The 13082-nt window shown below is 39.5% G+C and overlaps 1 protein-coding gene across 1 annotated transcript; it reads left to right on the forward strand.

Moving 5' to 3' along the window:
* The first annotated feature begins 2113 nt into the window (after nt 1-2113).
* On the forward strand, nt 2114-12019 carry LOC149110452 (uncharacterized). The gene is made up of 4 exons (XM_089292497.1): nt 2114-2239; nt 3717-5276; nt 7589-7979; nt 10088-12019. Exons 2-4 carry the CDS (start codon nt 3785-3787, stop codon nt 10191-10193), a joined length of 1989 nt encoding a protein of 662 aa, XP_089148623.1. The 5' UTR covers nt 2114-2239; nt 3717-3784; the 3' UTR covers nt 10194-12019.
* Nucleotides 12020-13082: the final 1063 nt, after the last annotated feature.

Raw genomic sequence — 13082 nt, forward strand, 5'->3', positions numbered from 1 at the left:
TAATTATTAGTTAGTTTAGTTAGGTAGACTTAGATATTATACTTTTAAATTATGCTGAAGGAATATTTTTTGACGTGTATAAATACAGTTACTAACTCAACTCATCATCCACTCCACCCTCGACTCCCTCCGCCCTTCCCCTCCCCCCTTTGTACGTCACAGGGCTAATATAGTGATTTTAACCAAAAACATTCAGCACAAGGGGTGTGTTAAAGGTAAAGCCTCTGAAATAAAGCTTACCGGTACTTTTGCCCTTCTGGAGCCGAAAGGAGCGTGATAAGTGTCCACAGTCAATTGCGCATGATCGGAACACTGTTTGCAGCAAAATGGATTAGGCATTGAGCAGTCTATTAGTTGCAGGCAGTTATTCGCAGGTCACGTGGTGGGCTCTCGGCTAAAGAAAGAATGCATCGAATACTAATAAGAATTGCTATGATTTCCTTTGTAAACTAGCGCGTTATTATCTCCCAGGAATCCGGATGATACACAAGCAGAAGCTATTCGCATCCCTCAACCCTGGAGTGACAGCGGTAAATTACAGACTTCAGCTCTCTTGGCCTCGGGATTCAGAATGTTAGGCCGCAACTATACAGTGGCCAGGTTATTGCCATGTCCCCTTGGAACATTTTCAAATCCTTTCACCCAAGGAACTGGCAGATGCACAAATTGTTCCCCAGGTGAGCTGAAATGTCTACATTAAAGTTTAATTTTAAAAAATATATATTTTATTCATAGCGGAGCTCCGGCGGCCCGAAGGGCCGCCAAGCGGAGCCCCATACTCATACAGGAAGGAAAAGGAAGCCCATGAGTTAATTTTCTCATGGTTATCGTGGCTAGCGGTATTGCTCGTGGGCGCGTACGCACGACGGCGACGACGACGACGGAGTCGCGCAACATGGCGGCCATACTCCAAATAATAGGAGGACAGAGAGACATGCAGCCTTGGTTTACCGTGTACCTTTTTGATATTGGACATCCATGTTATGATCAATTGACACCTGTCAAAACAAGGTAACCGCTGACCAGTATCACGTAACCATATCACGGGCTCAAGTTCACAGCTCATTGAGGTCACCTGTTTTTTGAAGTTGACCGCTGACCAAGCGCTGGTTTTCGATTAGATCGCGGGCTCATGTCTGGTTAACTTGTTTAAAACAGGGCAGGATTGTTCGGAAGCCGGTTAACGCTAACCCAGGATTAAAAGTTAACCGAACTTTTTAACTTTTTCTTCTATACAAATGTTGTTTTGCTGCTTTGTTTTGTGTATATGGTGATTATTAAAGCTCAAAACAGAAGGCCAAACAATATACAGAAAACCTCACCGCAAAGTTACACGAAATCAAAATTCTACCTTTCCATAGGTTAGCTTAATCGGGCTCTGAACAACTCGGCCCAGGAGGTACGCTTTTAGGCTGGCCTAAATCTATATATTAATATCATATCCTTCGACCTTAAGCCCTGGTCAAACAGACTCGCAAGTAATCGCAAGCAGCCGCAAGTTGAACTTGCGTAGAGAGTTGCGTTGGGTGGCTAAACGGATTCGCAAGTTTCCTGGCAAGTACCCGCAAGTCGCAATAAAACCCATTTCAAGGCAAACATATCCTGTAATTCATTGGCTAATAATAGGTTAATGGACACCTCTCGACTTGCGTTGACTTGGGTTGGGTGGCCAAACGGTGAAAAACTTGCGTCGACTTGCGTACAAATTTGATCTCGGCCAAAGTGAGCGCAAGTCATCGCAGGTCAACGCAAGTGCACGCAAGGCCTGGCCAAAGGGAGTCGCAAGTAGACGCAAGTTGAGAACTTGCGTCTACTTACGAGTCCATTTGGCCAGGGCTTTACGTTACACGGACACTTTAACTAGCTAGTAACCAAGACACTAGCCTCAGTCATTTTATTTTTTCAGTTTTGTTGTTCATCATAGCCTGATAATAAACACCCTAAATACCTAGGAGGGGCAGTTAACCATGGATATTGTCTCAGTCATAATTGACTTTTTTCTACGGGTGACTGCCCTGTGCACTATGGCAAAAAACTGTAAGATACATGCAGCTATTGCTGTTGAACGTTTTGGTACAGAATTCAATTAGATTGAGAACAACTCCCTCTGCAGGAGGATTCTACTCTGATGATGTCGGTTACGTTGGAGAAAGTTGCAAGAAATGTCCTGATGGATCTTTTGTCAAATTTGACAAAGCGCCAGGAACATCGAAGCAGGATTGCAAGTCCTGTCCTGAAGGTAACAATCGAACTATCTTTGCTAAAGAAAATCATACATGATTTTGAATATTGCTGAAGGCATGTTCCCCTTAGCGTTACCTAATACGCCATCACTAAGTCTTAAATTACCCATTCGTGGCCTTGAGATATATCCGGACATTTCAATTAAATCTCTCCGAAAGGGGGCGTATGTTTTCCCACTTTTTTCAGGTATTCTCACATTTTAAAAATGGAATTGACTTTTTTAACGCTGAGGCTTTTATCAGCTTGCCTTTAATCCTCTGCCGAAATTTTGATGTTTTAAATTTTACTCCCACGTTAGTTCGCATTGGCCTAGCAAGGGCCGCCTGTTTTGACATGCAGGCTGCGACAAATTTCAGCTTATAATACGAAAAATGATTGGAAAATACCATGCTTTTAGCATTCGTACTTCCTGCTGTAAAAATATTGATAAACCTACCAATTACTACTTTACTCGCCATAGATACAAAGGTGACTTACCAAAATCGACTTTTAAGTCTGACTTTAACCCAAACAGCGTCAATGAATCTCCTAGCTCTCCACAATGTTGATGCCGAATTAAATGTCCCATTTCCTCTGACAGCTGTGCAGGAAGGAAAAGGGATATATCGTAAATAAGACATGTGATGATCGCATTACCGGCCACTCGCATGGCCATTTTCTCAAGAACGCGAACGTTGAAACAAGATGATAAAAGAAAGGCATCTTTAGGTTGCGGTTCGTCATACATACAACTCCCCACTAGTAGGTTCGTAGTAGAGAATAACATGAAAGTCTTCCGGATGCCGAGGGTACTCCCAGAAAAAATTGAGTTGTAGAGTGCGGCTGCTTCCCAAAACCCTTACTCTATTAAGACCAAAATCTGCGATTTTCCCTAATTTTTTTTTATGTCCTCACCAAAAATTCGAAACCCTATTTAAGACCTGACCCTTAGATCAGTACCCTGTTTCAGGCCTGCCTTATAATGAGGTCCCTAGGTCAGACCAATGTTAAAAGCAATGTTTATATGTTTTTATCGGGTAGGATAGCTTCCTGAATAGCTTCCACTAAAAACAGACTCATTTCAAGACCAGAGAGCAAAAACCATAACCTACTGGAGACAAAATGGCCAAAACCGATACACTATTTCTGACGAAAACAGCCCTTTGCAATTTGGGGCTGCACATACCTTTATAGCCCATATAAGGGTGTGCTCCCCGGGGAAAGTTCTTCTTGCATTTGATGATCATTTTGGAGATGTCTATCAATAGGAGAAGGGAATCTGAGATTAAAAATAATGGGATTAAATATATCACGCCTTTTTTTAAGATGAGCCTTGTTACTTTAGACATGATTTCATGGACATCTGAATAAAATACAGAAAGTGTTGGCGTATACGTTCTATCCATCTAGAACAGGTTCACTTATAAAAAAAACAACTGTAGAGGAATTCACTAAAACAATAACTTTCTGCAAAACTTGTCAAAATTCAACAGGAACGGAAACTGATTTCTTCGCTGGACATCGTGCTTGCAAATGTTTGGAAGGATTTTATCGAACACACATGTTTGAGAAATGTCACAAATGCGTAGGAGGACTGACATGCAGAGATGACTACGCTTCTTTAAAATCTGGTTATTGGTGGGAATGGCGGAACAAGACACAGAAAGATCGCTACAGACAGTTCATCGCGAATCTCCTGGCAGTTTTGCCAGCATTAGATGCTTCCAGCGTTCAGTACCCTTTTCCGATCCCAACGCCTTACAGGTGTCCAAGAGAGAAATCTTGCCAGGGCGGTTTGCATTCCCTGTGTGAAACTGGTTACGAAGGTCCACTCTGTGCAGTTTGCAGCTCAGGATACTATAAGCAGTTCCAAACTTGCGTCCAATGTCCTTCAAAGAAGTGGATGGTGGGACAGCTGTCGATCATTGTAGCTATTGCAATTATAATTACTGCAATTTCACTGTGGACTAGCAAGAGAAACAAAAGGAAAGGAGAAAAATATCCCTTAATAGACATGTTCTTTTCCAAACTTAAGATCGTAATTGGCTTCTATCAGGTCACACATGGCTTACTTCAAGCTTTCTCCTACATAAAATGGCCAGGCTCCTTGCAAGTAATTGCGAAATATTCAGAAATACTCCAGTTAGATGTACTTCAGATTGCACCGATAGGCTGCCTAATCACTGGTATTCAAGTCAATGCCTTTAAAAGTTTGCTTGCAATTATGGTAATAAATGCTGCTGCCATAACTGTTTCTGTTGCTGTTTACGAAGTGCGTAAAGCAATAATTTTATGGAATCCCAACCTACAGAACAATGACAAGTCAAGAAAAATGTCAGAAACAAAAGAGTTCGTGGTCAGGAATTTGTTCTTTCTCTTGTACGTGACTTACCTGAGTACGTGCGCCCAGACAGCCAGTGTCCTACCGATAGCCTGCCAGAAACTTTGCCGTGATGATAAAGAAGAATTGTGCCTCAAGTACATGAAAGCGGATTACAGCATAAAATGCCAAGGTACAAGGTACAATCATTGGCTTATTGTAGCGTATATCTCTACTGCTTACATCATTGCACTCCCGGTCTCTTCATTCATTGTGCTTTGGAGGAAGCGAAGAGCAATGGTAGCCGCTATGGACCCCGACGAACTTCAGGGTCCAGGCACCGGCATGGAATTGATCTCAGGATTGCGCTTCCTTTTCGAAAACTACGAACATCGCGCGTGGTATTGGGAATTAGTTGAGACGTCTCGTAAAGTAATCCTCACATCTGGGCTGATTCTTGTAGGAAAAGAGAGCAGGTCCTACATTGGTTTGGCATGGGTCATTGCTGGCATGTACGGGATGCTATTCTCATGGATCAAACCCATACGAGATGTAACCGAGAACAGATTGATGGCGACGTCCCTTGCTGTTACTGTCTTCAACCTTGGTGTTGGAGCTGTGAGTAGAATTCCCGCGGAAAATATATCAGTCTCCATCGACACGGACATGGACGCGGTCTTATTCAAGATTTTGGTACTTGGAGCAAATACTTTGGTTATTGGCCTACTTGTAGGTAAGATAATAGTACTATTAGCACGTGGATCGAACTTAACAGAACATTTACAAATTAGCATGCGTTCTTGCTATTTAGAACGAGGTGAGCTGGGAAGGAGATAAAATAAATTCCATTTTAAAAGCTTTTCAAACGTTAAAGACTTCATGTAATTTGTTTTTATCGTGCTGTTTCTATCCAAGACAGAAATTTCTTCTATTTAGGCGTGTCGTGTTAATTGCATATTTCGAAGGAGCTGGCATGATTGCAATTTTTCTCTGATTTTCATCGGCGTTCATGCAAAACTGGTAGTAGTTACACATATATCGTCTGTCTACTCATAGTTAATAGAGAGGGCTGGTTATGAAGCCCGGCAAACATCGAATAAGCTAGCATACAAAGATCTCAAGATTTAGCACACTCTTTTGTTTTGCGCTCATACATTATGCATGACTTAAGTAACTGAAAACACTTCTCATGATTGGTTGGTTCGTCAGTACGGAGTAAACAACTATTGTGTTTTGTGTACGGTCAAGACCAAAAGAGCGAACAAAAACATGCAACAAATTAAAGTAAACGTTCCCCTCTATTAACTATGGTATACTGCTTGATCCGGGCTCAATTGATTTTTTAGATTGAGAGACCGAAACTTCAAAGTGTTTTAAGCGTGAGTGCGAGACGTTCACACTCTTAGAATTCAAGCCCCAGATTTAGTTGAGAGCTAGAACGAGCTTGAACAGCCTTTTAGCGTGCTTCTTCGAACTGGCTGGGACTGGAAATTCGATTATAACACACTACCCCCTGCCGAGGGTAAATAAAGGTTATATATTTTTTATTTTTTTATGCTATGTTATGATATCCTAGGACAAAATAACTGTTTTTCTGGCGCCAAAACGGGAGTTAGGTAAGGTTTTGTAGCTTTTTGTGGAATTCAGACAATTAAGGAGAAGTTAGGATTAACTTTTTCCCGGAAATTTGTAAGTTACTTCACTGAAATTCAATATCAAGTGACGAGAAGACGTCATGTCTAAAAAAACAGATAAACCAACGAATCGGGACTTCGAGACCCTTAGCCTTGAGAATAATCGAGACTTTGAGACTGCCAGACGCGCATAACCGCTAAAAAGAAGACTGCAAGAACCGTGAAATTCGACTAAAATTTTGCGAGACCCAGATTTTTAAAGGACCATTCGCCACCCCTTCAGTTCCTAGGCCTGGCAAAGTATGAGCAAAATCGATCCTTTTTTTTGACTGTGGGTACATTTTCGAATATTTTTTTCTATTTTTTTCAGACTTTCACTCTCAAGGCATAAATTTCTCTATCTAAATTTAAGAAAAATTGTATACCACACTTGCTACATATATTGAATTTTTTTTAATATTATTTTTCGAATCAATTTTGGAGGGCTCCTGATATATTTAAAATTTAGGCCCTTGATCTGATAGTTTGCGCCATGTAAATCTCATTAAAGGGATGATTGTTTTCAATATATCACAATTCCTTACGTTACATAAATGAGTACTGGAGATTTAATTTCTACCTTGCGTAAGATTAGTCGCAGATTTTCTTTCAGCGTTTTTCAATGTCAGTCGTTGTTAATCTCCAGGCTATTGTAACTCTTATTAAGAAGTATTCAAAATAAAATCACAAGTATTCTATATTGGCGGCGAATGTCCACTAGCCGTGAAGAAACAAATCTTCGTTCTGAGCCTTGGTGAAATGGCACTGAGCACCACTGTTTCAGAATTTATTCAATTTAATTCAATTTTAATTTATATTCTCACAAACATTAATTTTACAGAGGTGTCAGAAAAAAATAGATTACATATAAAAATACGAATTACATATAGAAGATGCTAGATACCACTAATGAAATAATTTACAATTGTGATTAAAAAATAAAGTGTTCAAGAGAGAAAGAAAAGGAGATAAAGGAAGACAAATAGTTTTAATACAAGGTTGACTGCGTGGAGTTTGGGACACCTAAATAGTTTATGGAACTAATCGAATAAGTGCCCCAAAGTAACTAAATTTAACAGAAAGAATACAGTATTAAATAAACAATTTAGGTTAAAAGTATTTCTTCAAGATCTGACTACAAAAAATAATTACATTTGAACTTAAGAACTAGTAATGTTATTATAACTGTCAATAATGTTTTTAAATAGTTTCTTTTTTAAGTTTTTTTATAGTTTTTTTACAGTATATGAAAGTAATCCTTTCCTTAATTCCTTCAGAGAAAGATGTTTATTTTCAGTGTATTATATTACCTATGACGCCTCTTTTGGCTTATGATGTTATGCCAAACTGCTTGATTTCTCGTTTATTTCAGTCCAGTACTTAGTATTCCTGTATGGATACATCAAAGAATGGCGCAAAAATCCACATTGGTCCTTCTCATGCTGTCTGGCTTTGCTTGTTCCTCTCAATGATTTGCAGGGAGAATTGCGTGTATTAGCAGAAGCAAACGTTCTTAAAGGCCAGCTGGAAATCGAACAAGTTGAAAAGCCCAGCATCCTCTCTGCCATGCAAGACAGTGGAGCCATCGATGTCACTCTTGAGGAAGGTGATGATGACAACATGAAGATACAAGAAGAACGTCATCAAGATGCCGTCTACAAGCACACAAGACGTCATCAAGGCACCCAGACAGAAATATGTTTGGTTCCTATCACTGATGTCCTGTTACATGGGCCAATGACCGACTCAAATAGAGAACGGAAGTGAGTAATTAGATCTGGGTGGGTCATCCGGTCAGTATGTGTCAGTCAATCAGTCAGTCTGACAGTTAGGTAGTTCTTCTCGCGCCATAAAAAGATATTACGTGAGGAGAAATACCTGTTCGAATTCCATTGAACCCCAGATCGAGTAGGTTCTTTGCCATTGAGAGACGAATCCAAAGTCTTTGCACGCAGTAACGAAAATGGCAGATTGGACAAAATTTTGTGGACGATATTGACGGATTTGACGAAATTGTATATCTCTGTGGAAGTTTTGTTAATAGTGCAAATCTGACAAAATTTCGCCAAGGTTGTTGACAAAATAATTTCAGAAAGTAGAGATCCCTTGGGCCGAAGGGCTCCTGAAAGTTGGCGAATTTACCAAAAACGACGAGTTTGGTGAAAGCCGGACAAATCTGACGAAATTTCGCCAAGGCTGTTGACTAAATTATATGGGTGAATAGAGATTACTCAAATAGACGGGCCCCAAAAAGCTGACAAAAAATGGAAAAAACGACGAATTTGCCGAAAATGACAAATCTGACGAAATTTTGTTATATAAGGCTGTTGACAAAATTATTTAAGTAAATAAAGATCACTAGGCTAAAAGGGCCCAGAAAGTTGATGAGTGTGGCGAGAACGACAAATTTTGCAAAAGTGGCAAATCTGAAGAATTAAATTTCGTCGGGCCTGTTGACAAAATTATACAAGTGAATGGACATTTTTTGACTAGAAAGGCCCCACAAAACGCAAACAATTGTGGTTAAAGTGAGGAATTTGAAGAAAGCCAGTGGCAAATTATGACAAAACTTCCTGAAGCCTGTTGGCAAAATTATATAAGTGAATAAACATTTCTTAGCTAACGAACAAGCAGAAAGTTGACGAAAACGACGAATTTGGTAAAAGAGGCACATTTGATGAACTTTTACTAAGCCTTTTCACAAAATTGAATGGAAAGGGTTTGTAGAAAAGAACCATGAATTTGGAATAGTTGATAATGCCTTGCCATATATACATTGCTTTCCATTCCACTGGGGTAACACGCTTTAGAACGAGGAAAACACATATTCCTCTCTACTCGGGTAACAGGCTTTTACGACAAGGAAAATACATCCTGGGGCTCAGACAACATTCATTCATAACGAGGGAAACACATACGGACGAAATTTTGGCAATTTCGTCAAAAATCGTCAAAATCGCCAAAATCGTCAAAATTGTCAAAATGTTAGAAACCGTCTCTGATGAGACAATTTGCATAATCCTCGCCAAAATTGTATCTGTGAAATAATTATAATAGCTATGGCTGGCGAAAAGTCGCCAAAATCATCAATTCCGCCATGCTGATTTGGCTTCGACAAATTTGACTAAAATTCGCCAAAATTGTCAAATCCATGAAAATTCACACATTTTGACGAAATCTGAAATCGTGAAATCTGCCAATAATTTAGTTACTGCGTGCATTTCTGGACATAAGTGCAATATAATCATAGGCGTTGATATCGTTGCTAGCTTTTGCTTATGATTGTTCTGCACGTCTAAGGAGCGGGTGAACTGGTTGTTTACAAAGCAGTTTTCAAGTTGTATCGGCAGGCCTTCAATAAATGGATGTTATTTGCCGGCCGGGAGGCCCGTATAATGAAAAATCTGTGACCGAGGTCTGTACAGCAACGATCAGAGAGGTAAACTCACTGAAATTGACTCACTTTTTACTTAAAATTGTACAGAGAGAGACACACAGGATTACGCGCCATTACAGCGTCAAGCTGCAAACAGCCAAACAAACTCTTACAACTTCAAAACACTCAATTGAATTTACTTACATTGACTTTCCTTGCCATTTAAAAGTGAATGGTGACTTGCGTTGATTCAGTTAATCATCGATGGAAGTGTAAAAAAGACAAAAGATTGACGATTACCGCTAATTCCTTCCTAAAAATAGATCAACACGACGATTCCGCGCAGGGTGGGAAAATTCCGCCCTCTCCCGGAACCAGTCAGAACGCAGTATTTGTTGAATTCCGCCCGCTCACGAGCTGAGAAAAAAATAAATGTTTTATCCATCAACTTTATATTATTTTTGTCATAAACAAAAAGCTAACTTTTTCTTCAAGGTCTCAGGGGTCTATCCAACCAAACAGGAATCGCAGCTTTGACAAGGAAGAAAAGAGCAACTCGAAAGACGCCGCTGGGAAAGAAGCGACCAATAATACCAAGTAGTTACTAACGCAGTCTGTTCACAGATTTGAATTCTACTTTCGAGTTGTAAAACCAGTATTTTGCAAACGATCGCAGCGAGTAAAATATTGTTTTTAACACGAGAAAATGCAATTCACATCTTCAAGTCACCGTGTGATTTCCTTTTTATTAGAGACTTTTAGATCCACGGGTAGGGGTCACGTGACCAGAGCCAGATGTCATGGTTGAGGTTTTCGACTCGCGTTTTTCACGTAAATCATTTACCTCCGCATTTAGTGCCTTGCATTTTATTTTATGCCTCGAACAAACGCTGGAATCGAATAAAGTAACCCTTTTTCTACAAATTGGTTCCAATTTTTAGGCAATTTCCTAACCTTTTGTTTTTGTTTATAGAAAGGCACGGTTCATTAGTGGAAATCCAATATGGCGGCGGTTTAAGTCGATGTCTTTTATGCTTTATTTCTTTAGAAAGCTACGCATGATAGAAAACGCAATGTTTAATTTGTTTTCTTTTTTTCTTTTTCTTTTTTGGCCTAATTTTGACAATTTCCAGTGCATTGACAAGATGATTCTGTTCCCTCCAGTTTACTCCAATCTAAAGCGACAAACGTACGAACGGCAAACAGCAAACGTCTAACCTCAAACCCCAGTTACACGTTTGCGGTAAAGGTGGATCTAAAGGACTCTAATTTTATAGACAAACTGACCTTCTGCAAAAACAAACGTGAAAAAGCGAGAAATGATGTCATCAATGTCATCAGAAATTAGCATATGGGAGGTACGCCAATCGTTTCCCGGATGTAGTTTCGTATGAACTTTACGAGTGATGCGTTTTCCAGTAAAACACTGGTGTCTATTAGAATAATGGGTTATCTCAATTATCTCAATTGGGAATAGAGGTATATATCTCGACCCGAACAGAGTTTTCTCTTTATTCCTAGACAACATTTCAGTTCATTTAAGACTGAGTGAGTAACGTATAATTTTATTTAATCAAGTTATCGCAGGCTTATATTATCCATGCAAGCAGAGGTCAGGCTTCGTAATGAAAACTCTAATCTTCTGGCATTAAAGAACTTGTCTTTACTTAAGCCGTTGACGCGTAAATGTGCTGTAATGAAATGTCTTTTTGTTTTCAGTGTTAGTGACAAATTTAAACACTGTTTCAATTTGAAGAAACGAATGCGATCACGAATTTAGTAACAACAATGGGAGCCTTTTCACTGCATTTAAAATCCAGTCGACAATACTCAAAGCTAGCCATCAATATGTAGTTACGAGATACAGCGTTCCATTTCATTAGTCGACCATTGCATTTTTTTCTGCTGGCGGGGGTGGGGAGAGGGGATGCCTGCCAAGGGTTGTGCGAAAGTAGAAGTAGCTCTAGAAGTGAATATAAGTTGGATTTTGACAACTCTATATGGCGTGGTTTTGTTATATTGTAACTGGCACGTGATTAACACGACAATTAAAAATATCCAGATGCAGTTCGGGCTCTTTTTCAGTGAAACCCGCCTTACGGAATTAAACCCCGTTAATAAGGCCACCTCGTAATTACGGCCACGTTATTCTGGCCCGTCCAAAAGCTCAGTCAGTCATTTTCTTATTTAAAGAGCTGGCTAGTTGGTCAACGGATTAACAGGATTCCACTATTCCCTTCTCCATGGGCTGTCAATATAGTGTAACCCTATTGATAGTCATCTGTACACCTTTTGGAGAGGAAAAAGGGAATAAAGTTATCTAACAATTATATCTGTATTTATCTTAGACTAATACCAATCTATTCATCACGTATTGTATTACATATATTCAATGTACAAGCGGAAATAAAAAGGCCTTCAAAGCCAGTACGTATTTGTTCTATTTTGTTCCTTTCACGAATTACCCATTTTGTATAGTTAATCGTATGAATGCAACTGCGAGTAAGGATTTACACTACGAGTAGTGGTTTTGAAAAATTCTCTCAAAACTGCACGAACCTTGATCCAGTGTAATTTGAAAGAATTTTTTTCAGTTAAATATCACGAGTAGCGTAAATCTCTAATTGCTCGAACTTTCATAGGATTACTCATCAAAAACGTGCAAATTTCTTTTTCTTGTGGGAGTCTCCATGTTAACTAATAAAGGATATAATTATTTATATAATTACAATTCTTTGTCTTATGTTACAGTAATCAAATTCAGAGGTAGACAAAATTCAGAAAGAGGGGACCGAATTTATGCAAGACGACAACCTCACACTGACTTCATGTTGATATCCTGAATATTCGCTAGAGAGACAGTTGATTGCAATCTTTAACAAAAGTCGATCTACGAAAAAAGGGAATTCACGGCCCCGTCGGTTCCTATGAAATCTGCCCATGAAATCAAGACGCGATATTCATTTCATTATCACACCATCATACAGCTCTACTAATGCAATCCTACAGAAGATGTCCGTGCAAGTTGAAATGCCTGGAGCCAGACATATGAGAAAGGTGTCCAAATACAAAAAAAAAACGCAGTCTTTTTTACGCACATCAATTCATTTAGTGAATGCAATTCAGTCCAATAGGCCTTTTAATTTCATGGTTAGATTTTCTTACTTGACAAATTACTCATTTATTTAATTTTGGCGCAAAATTTTAGCGTTAATTTATAATTATGAAATTACAAAATCACAAAATTGCCATGGCAACGTACGTGTTTTGGGAGGCGCGGTGACCTCATGGTTAGTGCGCTCGTCTCTGGATCGAGCGGTCCGGGTTCGAGCCCTGGCCGGGGACATTGTAATGTGTTCTTGGGCGAGACACTTTACTCTCACAGTGCCTCTCTCCACCCAGGTGTATAAATGGGTACCGGCGAACTTGATGCTGGGGGTAACCTTGCGATGGACTAGCATCACATTCAGGGGGAGTAGAAATACTCTTA

This window comes from Orbicella faveolata, unplaced genomic scaffold (genome assembly GCF_042242905.1).
Source record: "Orbicella faveolata isolate gen_17 unplaced genomic scaffold, um_ofav_v1 contig_24, whole genome shotgun sequence".
Lineage (NCBI taxonomy): Eukaryota > Metazoa > Cnidaria > Anthozoa > Scleractinia > Merulinidae > Orbicella > Orbicella faveolata.

Excerpts from the sequence above, each read along its gene's own strand:
- LOC149110452 (XM_089292497.1), top strand. The coding sequence starts at position 3,785 with ATGTTTGAGAAATGTCACAAATGCGTAGGAGGACTGACATGCAGAGAT. Across the intron at positions 5,277-7,588 it reads GGTTATTGGCCTACTTGTAG|TCCAGTACTTAGTATTCCTG; the intron begins GTAAGATAATAG and ends CGTTTATTTCAG. Across the intron at positions 7,980-10,087 it reads GACTCAAATAGAGAACGGAA|GTCTCAGGGGTCTATCCAAC; the intron begins GTGAGTAATTAG and ends TTTTTCTTCAAG.